Source organism: Hemitrygon akajei, chromosome 4, assembly GCF_048418815.1.
Source record: "Hemitrygon akajei chromosome 4, sHemAka1.3, whole genome shotgun sequence".
NCBI lineage: Eukaryota > Metazoa > Chordata > Chondrichthyes > Myliobatiformes > Dasyatidae > Hemitrygon > Hemitrygon akajei.
This window is the reverse complement of record NC_133127.1, coordinates 28,263,048-28,278,776: the sequence shown is the minus strand read 5'-3', so window position 1 is coordinate 28,278,776 and position 15,729 is coordinate 28,263,048. Positions and strand designations below refer to the sequence as shown.

Below are 15,729 nucleotides of genomic sequence, written 5' to 3'. Positions count from 1 at the left end.
TAATGATCTTTTAGTGCTCATTCCACAAATGCTTTCTTTCTAGGTATATATCCTGAGCACCAACCGAAGTTCTAGTGTATATTTCATTACTAATTGAAGTAAAACACTATTATCAGGCGTTACTTGGTAATGCAGTTAGATAATGCTTCCTACATAAAGCTTTCATTGAAATGGCAATAAAGTTGATAGCTTTTCTCTTAAAAAACCATGTCTAATTCTATCTACTGTTCCAAGTTTTACTTCATCAGAAGTCGATGATTCAGTTTGAGTCACCATTGGAACTTCCTCACCAAAGATTTGCCAGGATATTGGCAAAATCTGAGGTTTTCAGTATAGGGAACTTGAGATTGTATTCCTAAAATACATTTTTGAGAAAGCACTGTAGAATTTTCTTCCACATTGATTTTTCAAGACTTGTGCATTTTCAATCCTTGTGCATTTTCAATCTCTAGTACTTCAAGAATTGTAATGCTGCTGGGATCCCCAGCTGACAGTTATCTTTTTCTTCTTTTCTCCAGAGAACAAAAGTTGTTCTTTTGGAAGAGCTTGCCTCTCATTTTGGCTTGAGGACACAGGTAAATGGATTAATAAAGTAGTTTTTCTCATAGATAAATTAAAAAATATAGTGCTTGGTCTTTGGTTTAAGATTAATGCAAATTGGAATTTGAACTATAAAGGCTGTTGATGTGAACAAGTGACAGAAACAATTTATTTCCCAAATAAAGAAAATAGATGCAGGGTAATCTAAAAGAAATGTACAGTTATACATAATCTGATCATCTTGGTAGATATACTTTGTGTAAAGAACAATATTCTGAAAACCTGCAATAAATGATACTGTTCTCAGTTTTGAATTTGCATATTGAGTAAAGACATATGCCTTCATTCTGTAATCTCCAGTGTAGCTGTTTGTGTGAGTAGTATTCACTCTAATTTCCCCAAAATTTTCTGTAGACTTGTCAGTTTCAGTATCACTATGAGAAAACTTTGTTGAATTCCTCTGAAGGACTACTGTGCTCAGCTTATTCATTTAAAAAAGAGCAGAATACTGCCAGATTGAATGTTTGATCTGTACTTTTGAGCTGGCTTTAAATGACAGAGAATGAAGGTCTAGATAGAATGGACATTAAGAGAATGTTTCTTATAGTGGTGGAGTCTAGGGCCAGAGGGCACAACCTCAGAATACAAGGATGTCCCTGTAGAACAGAGACAATGAGGAATTTCTTTAGCCAGAGGTGGTGAATCTGGAATTTAGTGCCATAGATGGGCGTGGAGGCCAAGTCAGGGGGTATATTTAAAGTAGAGGTTGATAGGTCCTTGATTAATAAGAGCACCTAAGGTTATGGGGTAGAAGAAAATGGTTGAGAGTAATAATACTTCAGCTATGATGGAATGGTGGAGAAGACTTGATGGGCCAAATGGCCTAATTCTGATCCTATGTCTGTCTTATGGTCGAAGGAGGGATCTGTCCCCAGGCTTGTGATAATGTGATTAAAAATATACTAGGTTTCTTATTCCAATAACCACAAGGAGAATTGAAGTGTTTTTTACTTCTTTGTTCATGATTGATAGGGAGGGGTCAACTGTGATGCCTTGAACAGTTTGTTGCTAATATTCTTAATTCTAACACATGCTGAATACTAAAGTTACATTAGGATACTGTAGTCCAATATTTTACCATATCTTCAGATTAATAATTTGTGATTTATTTTAAGGATGCTATTAGCAGGCTACAAGATTTGATTGCTGAAGGAGCTCTAACAGGTGTGTAGCTGCTGCAATTGAACTGTAACGTATTGACTTCTTTCAAATTAATTTTTAATTATGTGTTTGTGTTTATTGTTAAAGAATAATCAGGTAGTTAACAACTAGAACTTGTGTCATTATTCTGTGGTTTTATTTTTAACACCATTTTAAAGTATTTAAATAAGAACATTTAAGATGCTCTTTGTTTTTTTTTGATAGGCACATCGAAGATAGAAAAAATGAAGGACTACAGTATTGTGCAAAAGTCTTAGACATATATGCCTAAGAGATTTGCACAATACTGTAGTAATTTTATGTACTGCTGCCACATAAAAAAACATTCATGACATGTGTGAGTGATGATAAACCTGATTCTGATACGGGTCTCTTGTGGACTGAGAGTGGGGAAGGAGGCAGGGAGAGGCAAAGGAGGAGGAAGCACCAGTGACATTCTATGATGATCAATAAATCAAATTGTTTGGAATCAAATGATCTTGCCTGGAGTTAGGGTGTGTGTGTGTCCACGTCACTCCAACTCTGCTGGTACTCCTTCTCTGCTACCTGTTCCTCACCCCTCCTATGGCACTCCATGTTGACAAATACAGTACTGTAGAAAAGTCTTGGGTACCTGATATATATAAGCCTAAGACTTCTGCACTGTACAATACTGTGGGAGGAAAAGTTAGATTGTTCTTTGAGTAGGCTAATAGGTTGGCAGAACTTTGTGGGCCAAAGGGCCTGTACTGTGCTGTAATGTTTTATGTTCTATTTCTCAAGTAAATTACCTGTATTATTGTAAACTATTTATTGACAATTTGGATCCTAACAAATTATTTTTTTTCCAGGTGTCCTTGATGATCGTGGGAAATTCATTTACATCACAGAGCAGGAACTTGCTGCTGTGGCTCAGTTTATAAGGCAGCAAGGGCGTGTTTCAATAGTGGAACTGGCACAAGCCAGCAACACTCTGATTAACCTTAACCCAGACTCAAGACCTATTACAGAATCTGTGGCCTAATATTTGCTGACTTATTTAAACAGAAATAAAGTTGAAAGCTAAATATTTTTAATTATCACAAGATTTGTGTTGAAGGTATTTTTTTTACTCTTTCTGCTCTATTTACAAGGCAACGTGTTTGCTACCTGCCCAAGCTATGTCTCAGAGGAAAAGGCTGTTGTCTGTTCTCCAGATAGGGAACTGAAGGATTCTCAGTGTTATCTTGCAGCCCAACTGAGTATCTGTTCATCATGAAAGATTGCAGCCTCTACACCAAATGAGAACTGCCAATTCATAATGCACATTGATAAATGAGCTCAAATAATAATTTTTGGAGAAGTGAGCTAGGTATAGTGTTATAAATAGTTCTACTGCTGAGAAATAGTAATTTTTCAGCAGCAGCACAGGCTAGTGTGGATTGTTAAAATTTGTGTTGCAGAATTAACAAAACTGACGAAGCTATAATTCTCGTAAGTCAGCAGCCAGTCAAATTTGAATATCAGATTTCTTGTATCCAGGAATGAAAGTTTGCTCTCACGATTCTAGTAACCTGATTGTTGCTCTTTTGTGTGGTCATATACATTTGTGAATTACTTGGAAGTTGATGGATTATTTAATTTAATACAGTGGTATAGCAGGGCTGCTCAGCAGAGGAATTGTGTAGGAGGTAGGTTAATTGACAGGCTATTCATAAAATAGTGACCTTTCAGTAGTGGGTATATATTTTTGCAGTATATTTTTATTTTATTTAAAGATACAGTACAACAAACCGCACCGCCCAGCAACCCACCCATTTAAGTCTAGCCTAATCACAGGACAATTGACAATGACGAATTAACCCACTAAACTGTATGCCTTTGGACTGTGGGAGGAAACCAGAGAACCTGGGGGAAACCCACATGGTCATGGGGTGTCCTTGCAGACAGCGTTGAAATTGAACCTGATGACACAAGCTATGGAAGTGTTGTGCTAGCTGCTACACTGCTGTGGTGTGCACGAGTAGATTTAATAGCCAGTCCTTATAGCTCATGAATCTAAATTTGCATTACGGAAGCGCCAAGTATCAGTTAGTGTGAACAGTAACTGTTATGAGAGTCCAAAGAAATTCATATTCGTGGTATTTGATTATTAATGGTTTTCAAAGTGTAATTTGAAAAGTTGGCTGTGGATACTTTATAAAAGAAATAAAGTTTGTTTAATTAGCATTTTTTGTTAATTTTTTTATTTCAATAGTTTAATATCAGAAAATGTGTACAATATACAACCTGAAATTGTTGTTCTTCACAGAACTTCACTTTTTAATTTGTGGAACTTGTTACAATTTCATAAATGTCTTAAGGTAATATCTAAAAGATACACCTTTTGCAGAAATTGCTAGTTATACTTATTGGTCTCAGAATTACTTCGAGGAATGTAATGTATAATGTTGAAGTAGTGTTTTTCAGAACATTTGACAGGAAGTATTAGTAATCTGAAAAAACTGCTGTTGGTGGAAACCTTAAAAACTGCAGAGATATCAAAGCAGATTAATAATGCTCTGAAAAATTCCTCAGTGCTACACTCCTAATTCCATGGTTCCTAGTTCACCCGGAAGAAATATCACTCAGCACCTCCATGTTGACCCCTCTCATAATCTTCAGTATTTAAAGAAATGATCCTGTCATCCTAAATTCTATAATAATAAGTCCATCATTTCTGTGCTCTTCTTTATCCTTGGAGTCAATCTTGTGAGTCTTTGCTTTTAATTCTAACATTTCATAGAACATAGAACACTGTAGCGCAGTACAGCCCCTTTGGTCCACGATATTGTACCGACCTTTTAACCTACTCTAAGATCAATCCAACCCTCCACTCTCACACAGTCCTCCATTTTTCTTTCATCCATGTGCCTATCTAAGAGTTTCTTAAATGCCCTAATGTATCTGCCTCTACCACCAGCCCTGTCAGGTCATTCCAAGCACTCAGCACTCTCTGTGTTTATTAAAAAAAAACACCTTTGATTTCTCCCTTATACTTCCCTCCTATCACCTTAAAATTATGCCCCTGGTATTGGTTATGTCCACCCTGGGAAAAAGTCTCTGACTGTCCACTTGTTCTATGCCTCTTGTCACCTCTTATCATCCTACACCCCAAAGAGAAAAGCCAGCCTTGCCCAACTGACTCTCATAAGACCAGGCAACATCCTGGTAAATCTCTTCTGCATTCATTCCTTACATCATTGCTATAGTAAGGCAACCAGAATTGATAAAATATTTTAAGTGTGGTCAAACCATTGTTTTATAGAGCTGCAACATTATCTCATGGCTCTTGATCTCAATCCCCTAACTAATGTAGGCCAACTCACCATAAGCTTTCTTAACAACCCTATCAACTTGCACTTTATTAGGCACTTGCTAAAGGCCTATAAAAAGAAGTTAGGTTTATCCTTCCTTGAGCATGGAAACCAAAAGTGTTTGCAATATACCAAGTAGAATCTCATCAACACCCTGCAGTATTAACAAGCAATCTGCTTCCTGCAGTAGACATTCTGTGTATGCTGTTAAAGCACATCTAATGGTTGTCTTATTCAGAGGCAAGTTAGATCAGTTTATCAGTATTGAGACACGAGATTCTGCAGATGCAACACAAACAAAATGCTGGAGGAACTCAGCAGGTCAGGCAGCATCTATGACAGGAAATACATAGTTGATGTTTTTGGCTGTGGCACTTCATCAAGATTCTGGACCCATTAGATCAAACACAAGCAGAAAAATGAGGCCAAATTCTTAGAAAGAGGTGACATATGATTGAAAGATGTAGAATCCTTGTGGGTAGAGTTAAAAAACTGCAAGGGTAAAAAAACTGATGAAGATTATATACAGGCCTCTGAACAGTAGCCCGGATGTGTGGTACAAATTGCAACAGGAGATAGAAAAGGCATATGAAAAGGGCGATGTTACGATAGTCATGGAGGATTTAAATATGCAGAAAGATTAGGAAATCAAGTTGGTGGTGGATTTCAAGAGGGAATCTGTAGAATGCCTAGAGATGTTATTTTAGTGTGGCTTGTGGTTGAGCCCGCTAGGGAAAAGGCAATTCTGGATTGGGTGTTGTGCAATGAACCAGATTTGATTACAGATCTTAAGGTAAATGAGTCCTTGTTGATCATAATTCAGTATGTTAGAATTCATCCTGCAATTTGAGAGAGAGAAGCTCATATCACATATATCGGTATTATACAGTGCATTAAAGGGAACTACAGATACATGAGAGAGACGCTGGCCAGAGTTGAATGGAAGGTGGCACCAGAAGAGATGTTGGCAGAAGAACAATGGCTGGAGATTCTGGGAGCCATCAGAAGGAGCAGGATAGATACATCCCAATGGTGAAGAAGTATTCTAAAGGAAGGATGACACAACCATGGCTAACAAGGGAAGTCAAAGACAGTATGTAAGCAAAAGAAGGAATATAATATTGCAAAAAAAGGAATATAATATTGCAAAAATTAATGGGAAGGTAGAGGATTGGGAAGTATTTAAAAACCAACAAATGACAACTAAAAAGCCATAAAGAGAGAAAAGATTAAATTTGACAATACTATAAGCTAGCCAGTAACATAAAAAAGGATACAAAAAGTTTTTTCATATATATATAAAGAGTAAAAAAGAGGTGACAATGGACACTGGACCACTGAAAATGATGCTGAAGAGGTAGTAATGGGGGACAAAGAAATGGTGGATGAACTTAAGTACAATGGATTCTGGTTAATTGGGACACAGCAGGGCCAGTACGTTTTGATTCAATTAAGTGGCTGCCCCAATTAGACACAAAATGCTGGAGGTACTCAGCAGGTCAGGTAGCATCCATGCAAATGAACAGTAGATGATTCAGGCCAAGACCCTTCTTGATGACTGAAGGTGAGGCTGGTTGCATCATTGTCTGGTATGAAAAATCAATGCCTTCCAAGGAAAAACCTACAAAGAGTAGTGGATACAGTTCAGTCTATCACAGGTAAAGCATTCCCCACCATTGAGCACATCTACACAGAGCACTAGGGCAGGAAAGTAGCATCCATCATCCAGGCCATGCTCTCTTGTTATTGTTGCTATCAGGAGGGAGGTACAGGAGCCTCAGGACTCACCACCAGCATCAGGAACAGTTACTACCCCTCAGCCATCAGGCTCTTGAACCAGAGTGGACAACTTCACTCACCCCATCACTGAACTGTTCTTAGTACCTATGGACTCACCTTCAAGAACTCCACAATCTCATGTTCACAATATTCATCACTTATTTATTTTTAATTTGGTCTTTCTTTGTTTTTGCACATTGGTAGTCCGACTGTATTGAGTGGCTTTTCATTGATTCTATTGTGTTTCTGTGAATGCCCGCAAGAAAAAATGGCAGGATAGTATATGATGACATATATGTACTTTGATAATAAATTTACTTCGAACTTTGAACATTCTACCAGAGCACCATTGACAGTGTCCTGGCCAGTTGTATTATTGTCTGGTATGGGAATTGCAAGGCAGCACCTGCAATGGATTGTGAGGATTGCTACGAAAATCATCAGAGTTTCTCTGCTCAAACCCTCCCCCCCCCCGCAGCCTATTCAGGACAATTATCAGAAGCGCTGATGCATTCAAAAACCCTCAGAATTGTCAAGAAACCCTTCCATCTGTCTGACAATCGCTTTGATGCTCTAATCATCAGGCAGAGGTTCCACAGTACAAGAGCATGGGCTGTTCGACTGAATAGCAGTTTCTTCCCCCCGCTGTCGGACTTCTGATCTCCCTGCTACCACTCAATACACATTATTTATGACAGCGCCACCAGCATTATACTGTGGTATATTTAACTATATATTACCCATGCACTTTGTGTCAACTTGGACATCTATAGAATAATTGTTATTATCTGCTAATATTATTATGTTACTAATATTTTTAGTGCTGTATCTGATACGTGTACTGTGTTTGCACCTTGGTCCCAGAGGAACATTGTCTCATTTAGCTGTATACATGTGTATGGTTGAATGACAGTAAATTTGAACTTGCAAACTCGATAACAATGGGGCCTTGGAATATTTTCTTCTGTTAAAAGCACAACTGAAATCGAGGGTATCTTGTCTGACTGCATCATTGTGTGGTACTGAAGTTGTAGGGCATCAGACTACAAGAACCTGCAGAGGATATTAAATCACCGGGGTCTCCCTCGCCCCCCCTCACCATTACGAAGGGCCGAGGCATTGTTGAGGATCTCTACCACCCATCCCATAATCTCTTTGACCCATGACCATAAGGAAGGAGGTACAGGACTGCCAGACGGTGTATCAGTTTCTTCCTTCAGGCTGTGAGACAATGAATACCCTGCCACCACCGAGGTCTCGTCACTAGGACAGCAAGCTGTTTGCTGTGCACTTCACATGCATTTTGAATTATATTTTATTAACTTACTTATGGTAATATTTTGTTTTATATCCTGTGTGATATATATTTGTGGGTGCACCATGGTCCGGAGGAACATTGTTCACTTTGGTTGTGTATAGGTACAGTCAGATGACAACAAACTTGAACTTGAATTTGATTTGAACTTGATAAATAATATTTGACTAATCTTTGGCATTTATTAAATAGCGATGCCTGCAATGGGTTAGCAGATTTTCAACACTCTTAAGATTAATTGTAAGGAACGTTCTGTGCAACAGAGTTTTCTGAATAACACAAAACACACCTTCGTCCGAAGCAGTAAATATTATTAAACTGGACATTGGTTTAAAATGGAATAAACAGAATCAAGTCAGGACATTGGACCCTGTGGGAGGCAAGTGCAAAAATTGTCAGGGCCCTAGCAGAGATATTTAAATCATTCTTAGTGACAGGAGAGGTACCAGAGGATTGGAGGATAGCCATTGTTGTTTTGCTGTTTAAGAAAGACTCTAAACATAAACCAGGAAATTACAGGCTGCTGAGTCTGACTTCAGTGGTGGAAAAGTTATTGGAAGATATTCTAAGGGACCGGATGCATGGGTATTTGAATAGCCATAGACAAAGTGAGGATAGTCAGCAAGGCTTTGTGCATGGTAGGTCATGTCTAAACAATCTTAGAGTTTTTCCAAGTAAGTTACCAGGAAAGTGGATGAAGACAAGGCAATGGATGTTGTTTACATGGACTTTGGCAAAGCAGTTGACAGATTCCCACATGGGAGTTTGGTTAAGAATGTTCAGTTGCTTGGCATTCAAGATGAGGTAAATTGGATTAGACATTGGCTTTGTAGAGAGAAGTCAGAGAGTGGTAGTAGATGGTTGTCTCTCTGACTGGAGGTCTGTGACTAGTGGAGTGCCACATGGATTGGTGCTGGGTCCATTGTTGTTTGTCATCTATATCAACAATCTGGATAAATTGTGGTTAACTGGATCAGCAAATTTGCAGATTACACCAAGATTTGGGGTGTAGTGGACAGTGAGGGAGGCTATCATGACTTGCAGAAGGATCTAGACCAGCTGGAAAAATGGCAGATGAAATTTAATGCAGACAAGTGCGAGGTGTTGCACTTTGGTAGGACTAACCAGAGTAGATGAATGGTAGGGCACAGAGGGGAGTGTGGTAGAGCAAGGAGATCTGGGAATACATGTCCATGGTAGAACAAGGAGATCTGGGAATACATGTACATGGTAGAACAAGGAGATCTGGGAATATATGTCCATGGTAGAACAAAGGGATCTGGGAATACATGTCCATAATTTGTTGAAAGTGGCATCAGAGGTAGATGGGGTCTTAAAGAAAGCTTTTGGTGCATTGGCCTTCATAAATCAAGGTATTGAGTACAGGAAATAGCATGTTATGTTGAAGTTATACAAGACATTTGTAAGGCCTAATTTGGAGTATTGTGTGCAGTTTCGGTCACCTATCTACAGGAAAGATGTAAATAAGGTTGAAAGAGTAGAGAGAAAATTTGCAAGGATGTTGCCAGGTCTGCAGGACCTGAGTTATGAGGAAAGACTGAGTAGGTTAGGACTTTATTCTTTGGCATGTGGAAGACTGAGAGGAAATTTGACAGAGGTACTCAAAACTATAAGGGATATAGATAGGGTAAATGCAAGCAGGCTTTTGCCACTGAGGTTGGGTGGGACTACAACTAGATGTCAAAGGTTAAGGGTGAAAGGTAAGAAGTTTAAGGGGGAACATGAGGGGAAACTTCTCCACTCAGAGGGCCATGAGATTGTGGAAAAAGTTGCCAGCACAAGTGGTGCATGTGAGCTCAATTTCAACATTTAAGTGAAGTTTGTATAGGTGCATGCATGGCTTTTGGCATGGACTGGATGAGCTGAACGGTCTGTTTCTGTGCTGTATTTTTCGATGACACTCTGAGAGGAAGAAAGCTTTTGGTATGCTGGCCTTTATAAATCAGAGCATTGAGTATAGGAGTTGGGATGTAATGTTAAAATTGTACAATGCATTGGTAAGGCCGAATTTGGAGTATTGTGTACAGTTCTGGTCACCGAATTATAGGAAAGATGTCAACAAAATAGAGTGAGTACAGAGAAGATTTACTAGAATGTTACCTGGGTTTCAGCACCTAAGTTACAGAGAAAGGTTGAACAAGTTAGGTCTTTATTCTTTGGAACGTAGAAGGTTGAGGGGGACCTTGATAGAGGTATTTAAAATTATGAGAGGGATAGATAGAGTTGATGTGGATGGGCTTTTTCCATTGATAGTAGGGGAGATTCAAAAAAAGAGGACATGAGTTGAGAGGGGGCAAAAGTTTAGGGGTAACACGAGGGGGAATTTCTTTACTCAGAGAGTGGTAGCTATGTGGAACAAGTAGAAGTGGTAGAGGCAGGTTCGGTATTGTCATTTGAAGTAAAATTGGATAGGTATATGGACACGAAAGGAATGGAGGGTTATGGGCTGTGCATGTCAGTGGGACTAGGTGAGAGTAAGCGTTTGGCACGAGCTAGAACGGCCGAGATGACCTGTTCCTGTGCTGTAATTGTTACATGGTTATATGTTTATATGGTTAAAAGGCCATTTTATAGGCATTCTACAAATTCTCTCTCTTGGGATCCAGCATCGACCTGATTCTTCCAATATACCTGCATATTGAAATCCCCCATGACTATAGTAATATTGCACTTATTACATGTCTTTTCTATTTCCCATTGAAATGTATATCCCACATCCTGGCTACTGTTCGGCAGCCTGTATATAACTCCCATTAGAGTCTTTTTACTTTTGCAGTTTCTTAACTCTACCCACGAGGATTCTATATCTTTCAATCCTGTGTCACCTAACGATTTGATCTCATTTTTTTTTACCAACAGAGCCACCCCACCCCCTTGATACAAGGTGTTTCCTTGGATGTTAAACTCCCAATTATGATTTTCTTTTAGCCATATCTCAGTGATGACCACATCATACCTGCCAATCTCTAACTGTTACAAGATCATCTTCTTTATTCCGTATACTGCATGCATGCAAGTATAACACCTTCAGCCCTGTATTTATCACCCTTTTCGATTTTGCCCCCATATTACACTGCACTTCATCCACTGACTACAATTGTGCCCTATTATCTGCCTGTCCTTCCTCAGTCTCACTGCACACTGCATCATTGGCTCATATACCAACTGCCCTACCCTGAGCCCTATCACTCCTGTTCCCATCACATGCCACTTAGTTTAAACCCTCCCAACGTCTCTAGCAAACCTGCCTGCAAGGGTATTCGCTCCCCCACTGAGGTTCAAGTGTAACCTGACCTTTTTGTACAGGTCATACCTTCCCGAAAAGAGATCCCAGTGATACAGAAATCTGAAACCCTGCCCCCTGCACTAGTTCCTCAGCTATTCATTCATCTGTACTATCATCCTATCTTGCCCTGACTAGCATATGGCACTGGGAGTGATCCAGAGATTATTACCTTGGAGACCCTGCTTTCCAGCCTTTTCCATGACTTCCTATTCTCAATGTGCAGGACCTCTTCACCTTTCTGCCACAACCTGGATGCTCATCCTACCCCTTGAAAATCTTTTGCACCCCCTTTGAGACATACTGGACCCTAGCACCCGGAAGGCAACACACCATCCTGGCTTTGTCTTCACTGCAATAGAATCTGCTGTCTGTCACCCTAACGATCAAGTCTTCTATCATTATCACTCTGCCTGACTTTACCCTTCTCCGCTGGCCACAGTGCTACTGGCCTGGCTGGTGCTGCAGAGTTCTGATAGGTGATACTCTCCAGCAGTATCTAGAGGGATATACTTGTTGCTGAGGAGACTGGCCACAAGGGAACCCAGCACTGACAGCTTACTCCCCTTATTTCTCCTGGTGGTAACCCATCTACAATCTGAAGTCTGCTCTCTGTGTGTGACCACCTCAGTAAAAGACTCAGCGATGAAGTTTTCAGACTCCCAGCTGGTCCTGAGTGCATCCAGCTCCAGCTCCAGTTCCTTGACCTTGTCTGCCAGGAGCTGAATTTAGCTTCACTTCCAGTAGATGGATACCATTAGTTACCCTGAAATCCCACATCTCACAGGAGGAGCATTCCACTTCCTGAACTACCATCTATCATCTAACATACCTAACTTAAAATCTAGCCTACGCCTGTTCTCGCCCAAGCCTGTTGAGCCAAGGCCTGACCACTTTATCACTATCCGCTCCAACAATGGCTTCTCTGCTCAAATCCCACTTCTTTTTATTGTCCCTTGCTAACTATCCCTAGTTACTATTAACCCAAGCAATCTCCTGCTCTACAGACAAATCCCAACAGGCCCCATTCGCTTCTTAAAACTGGTGAGCGAAGTCCACAATGAACAATCTCCAACACACTCTGCGATCTCCCGCTCCCTCTTAAGCATATTCTTAAATTGTTTTATAGTCACCAAGGGATTCACTTGTCCCTGACCTCCTAAAGCCAAAGTATGCTTCCTTCTTTTTCTTGACATGAGAACAGAAGGAATAAGAGCAGGAGCAGGCCATTTAGGCCATTGAGTCTGCTCCACCATTTGATAAGATCATGACTGAAACAGCTACACCTGCCTGCCTTTTCCCCATCACCCTTAATTCCCCTACAATTCAAAAACCTATCTTGCTGTGTCTTAAATATAATTTAATGAGGTAGCCTCTACTGTTTTCCTGAGTAGATAATTCCAGCACTCTCTGGGAAAGGCAATTTCTCATCTCCGGCCTAAATCTGTTCCCCCAAATCTTGAAGTTATGTCCCTTGTTCGACTCACACTTGTCAGTGGAAACAAGTTTCCTGTCTCTATCTTATCATTCCTTTCATAATTTATACATTTCTATAAGATTTCCTCTCATTTTTCTGAATCCAAGTGACTCAATCTCTCCTCATTGGCTACAACCCAATCTCTAGAATCAACTTGGTGAACCTCCTTTGCACCACCTCCAAAGTCAGTATATTTTTCCTCAAGTAAGGAGACCAGAACTGCATGTAGAACTCCATGTGTGGCCTCAGCAGTAACCTGTACAATTGCAGCATAACCTCTCTGCTTTTAAATTAAGTTCCTCTTGCAATGAAGGTTAACATTCCATTCGTCTTCTTGATAACTTGTTACATTTGCAAACCAACCTTTTGTGATTCAGTACAAGCACTCCCAAATCCCCTGCATAACAGCATGCTGTAATCTTTCACCATTTAAATAATAATCCAATCCTCTATTTTCCCTTCAATTGAATGATCTTGCATTTGTCAATACTGTACTCCATCTGTCAAACTCTTACCCACTCATTTAACATATCTATATCACTCTGCAGACTCTCCAGTCCTCTGAACAACTTGCTTTTCCACTCAATTTGGTGTCATCAACAAACTTCGATATGCTACACTCGCCCCCCTCTTCCAAATTGTTAATCTTCACTGTCAATCTAGTATTAAATCCTCCTGTGTAGCACAAGCAAATTTCTTTGCAAGGGTACTGGTCACCTCTACCAGAAGAGATTGCAGTGGTCCAAGAACCTCAAATTCATCTGGCCTATCTTTCAATCTCTCACTTCACTGGCATGCAGCATTGGGAGTTATGTGGATATAATAACCCTTGGGTCCCTGCTTCTTACCTTATACTCATTCTGCAGAATCTCAACCCTTGTCATTTGTACCAACTATACAATGACCTGTGAGTAGGTGTAATGAAAGGGATCTGGATTCCAAGTCCAAAGTTCACTGATAGGGCGGTGAAGAAGGCACGTGACACTGAGTATACAAGTCAGGAGGTCATGTTGCACCTCGATAAAAGCAAATAGACAGGGTATTGAAGAAAGCATTTAGCAACCTGGCCTTCTGCAGTTAGGGCATTGAGTTTAGGAGTGGGGGCACAATGTCGCAGTTATGAGGCTGCATTTGGGACCACTGCATACAGTTTTGTTCATCCTATTATAGGAAAGACATTGCCAAGCTGCAGAGGGTGCTGAAACGATTTACGAGGATGCTGTCTAAACTAGGGAGCCTGAGTTAGACGGAGAGTTTGGCCACACACAGGAAAATGAGAAGTGACCTCTTAGAAGTTTCAAAAGCCAGCAGGGGTATGGAAAAGGTGGATGGTCTTAGTCTTTTCCCCAGTGTTGGGCTGTCCAGAACTAGAGGGCACAGATACAAGATAACAGGGAGACGACTAAAAGCAACCTGGACAGGTAGGTAGTTTCTTGACATAGAAGTTAGTGACTACCTGGGAGGAGCTGCCAGAGGAAGTGGTTGAGGCGAGTACAATTGCAAAATCTAAGAGGCATTTGGATCGGTACGTGAAGGGGAAGGGCATGGAGGGTTATGGGCTGCTGAAGGAGGATGCTGAGGTCGGCATGGACCAGTTGGGCCGAAGGGCCGGTTTACTCTATGATTGATATATTTGGAATGATCTGACGTGATGACTTGCGAAACAAAACCTCTCACTGTATCTCGCTACACGTGACACTTGCCCTTTGAGTCTCACAGAACGGGATGCACTGCAGTTGAAAAAGTGCACCGGAGCGTAACTTTCCTCTGGGTGGTCTTTCCAGGAGCGTCACAGGGCTCTCCAGTCACCAAAGAGTTAACAGCGCTCTGTGTCGTCAGGCGGACGCTGGCGGACGCGTCAGGCGGAGAAACGCTCCGGTGCCTTGGTTTCGCTGGCCCGCGGGCAATGGCAGACGGACTGCAGTTCCCGCACACCCGCAACCTGCCGGCCGCTGTCACGCAGTGCTTCTCGGTGGCGGCCCTGTGCATGGCGGTGGCCGATCCCAACTGGTTCCAGGTCGTGCCGAACGGCTCCTCTCCGCAGATCTACGGGGTGTCGTACGTGGTGCGGCTACATGGAAACATCTCGTCAGGTAACGAGGCAAAGGGGAAGCAGAGTAGGAGGTAGGGTTGGGCACGAGAGTGTCATGTCAGGGGAGGAGTCACACCCTGAACTTACTTGCAGGCAGCGGTGTGTTTCTTGAGCGTCGGGTCGATCCTGTGGGAACTCCCTCAGAAACTTTTCCTCTCCCCCGGAAAACAAAACACATTTTTTTCCCCCAGATCCCATTTCGACACTGAACGTTAAGACATTAAAATGTTAAGTCAGCAATTTCTAAAACACACTTTTTGCTTAAATGCTGCTCTTCAGGATCTCGACATAGCTTAAAGTGGTGTAAAGTCAATGACGTACATTTTTAGTTCTGGTCCAGTTGTAAGGAATGCGACGATTAACTCATTATCTCCTGTCAGTGATGTGGCTTTCTTATTGCCCATCGCACTGCTTGTGTTCTGGTCAGCAGTGAAGGTTCTCCAACTGGTCTTGGCGGTACTCAGGGCTTCCTTCATCGTACCAGTAGCTTTCTCTCTGTTTTCTCTACTGTCAGTCGGGCAAGTCCCGGGTGGAGACTCAGGAATACCGCCACACACAAATGTAGAAGGATTCTTTATTGCTGTTTCTGTAACAAGTCAGTGTTGTTTGCCCCCGAACCTGGAGGGCCGCTGGACCACTCTTAGTCTGGTGTTTACCCTTTGACCTGTTCGGCATTGACAACCTTAC

General features: G+C 41.2%; 2 protein-coding genes across 2 annotated transcripts in view; both read left to right on the top strand.

Moving 5' to 3' along the window:
• Positions 1-3,948, top strand: part of LOC140726176 (DDRGK domain-containing protein 1) — an 81,423-nt gene extending 77,475 nt beyond the window's left edge. Inside the window, exons 7-9 of the mRNA XM_073042188.1 lie at positions 519-575; positions 1,716-1,764; positions 2,592-3,948. Coding sequence (XP_072898289.1) covers positions 519-575; positions 1,716-1,764; positions 2,592-2,764 — 279 coding nt within the window. The 3' untranslated portion in view covers positions 2,765-3,948. The remainder of the gene's footprint in view (positions 1-518; positions 576-1,715; positions 1,765-2,591) is intronic.
• Positions 3,949-14,647: 10,699 nt separating this feature from the next.
• Positions 14,648-15,729, top strand: part of LOC140726175 (uncharacterized) — a 59,807-nt gene continuing 58,725 nt past the window's right edge. The window contains exon 1 of the mRNA XM_073042187.1: positions 14,648-15,043. Within this exon, the coding sequence (XP_072898288.1) occupies positions 14,857-15,043 (187 nt within the window). The 5' untranslated portion in view covers positions 14,648-14,856. The remainder of the gene's footprint in view (positions 15,044-15,729) is intronic.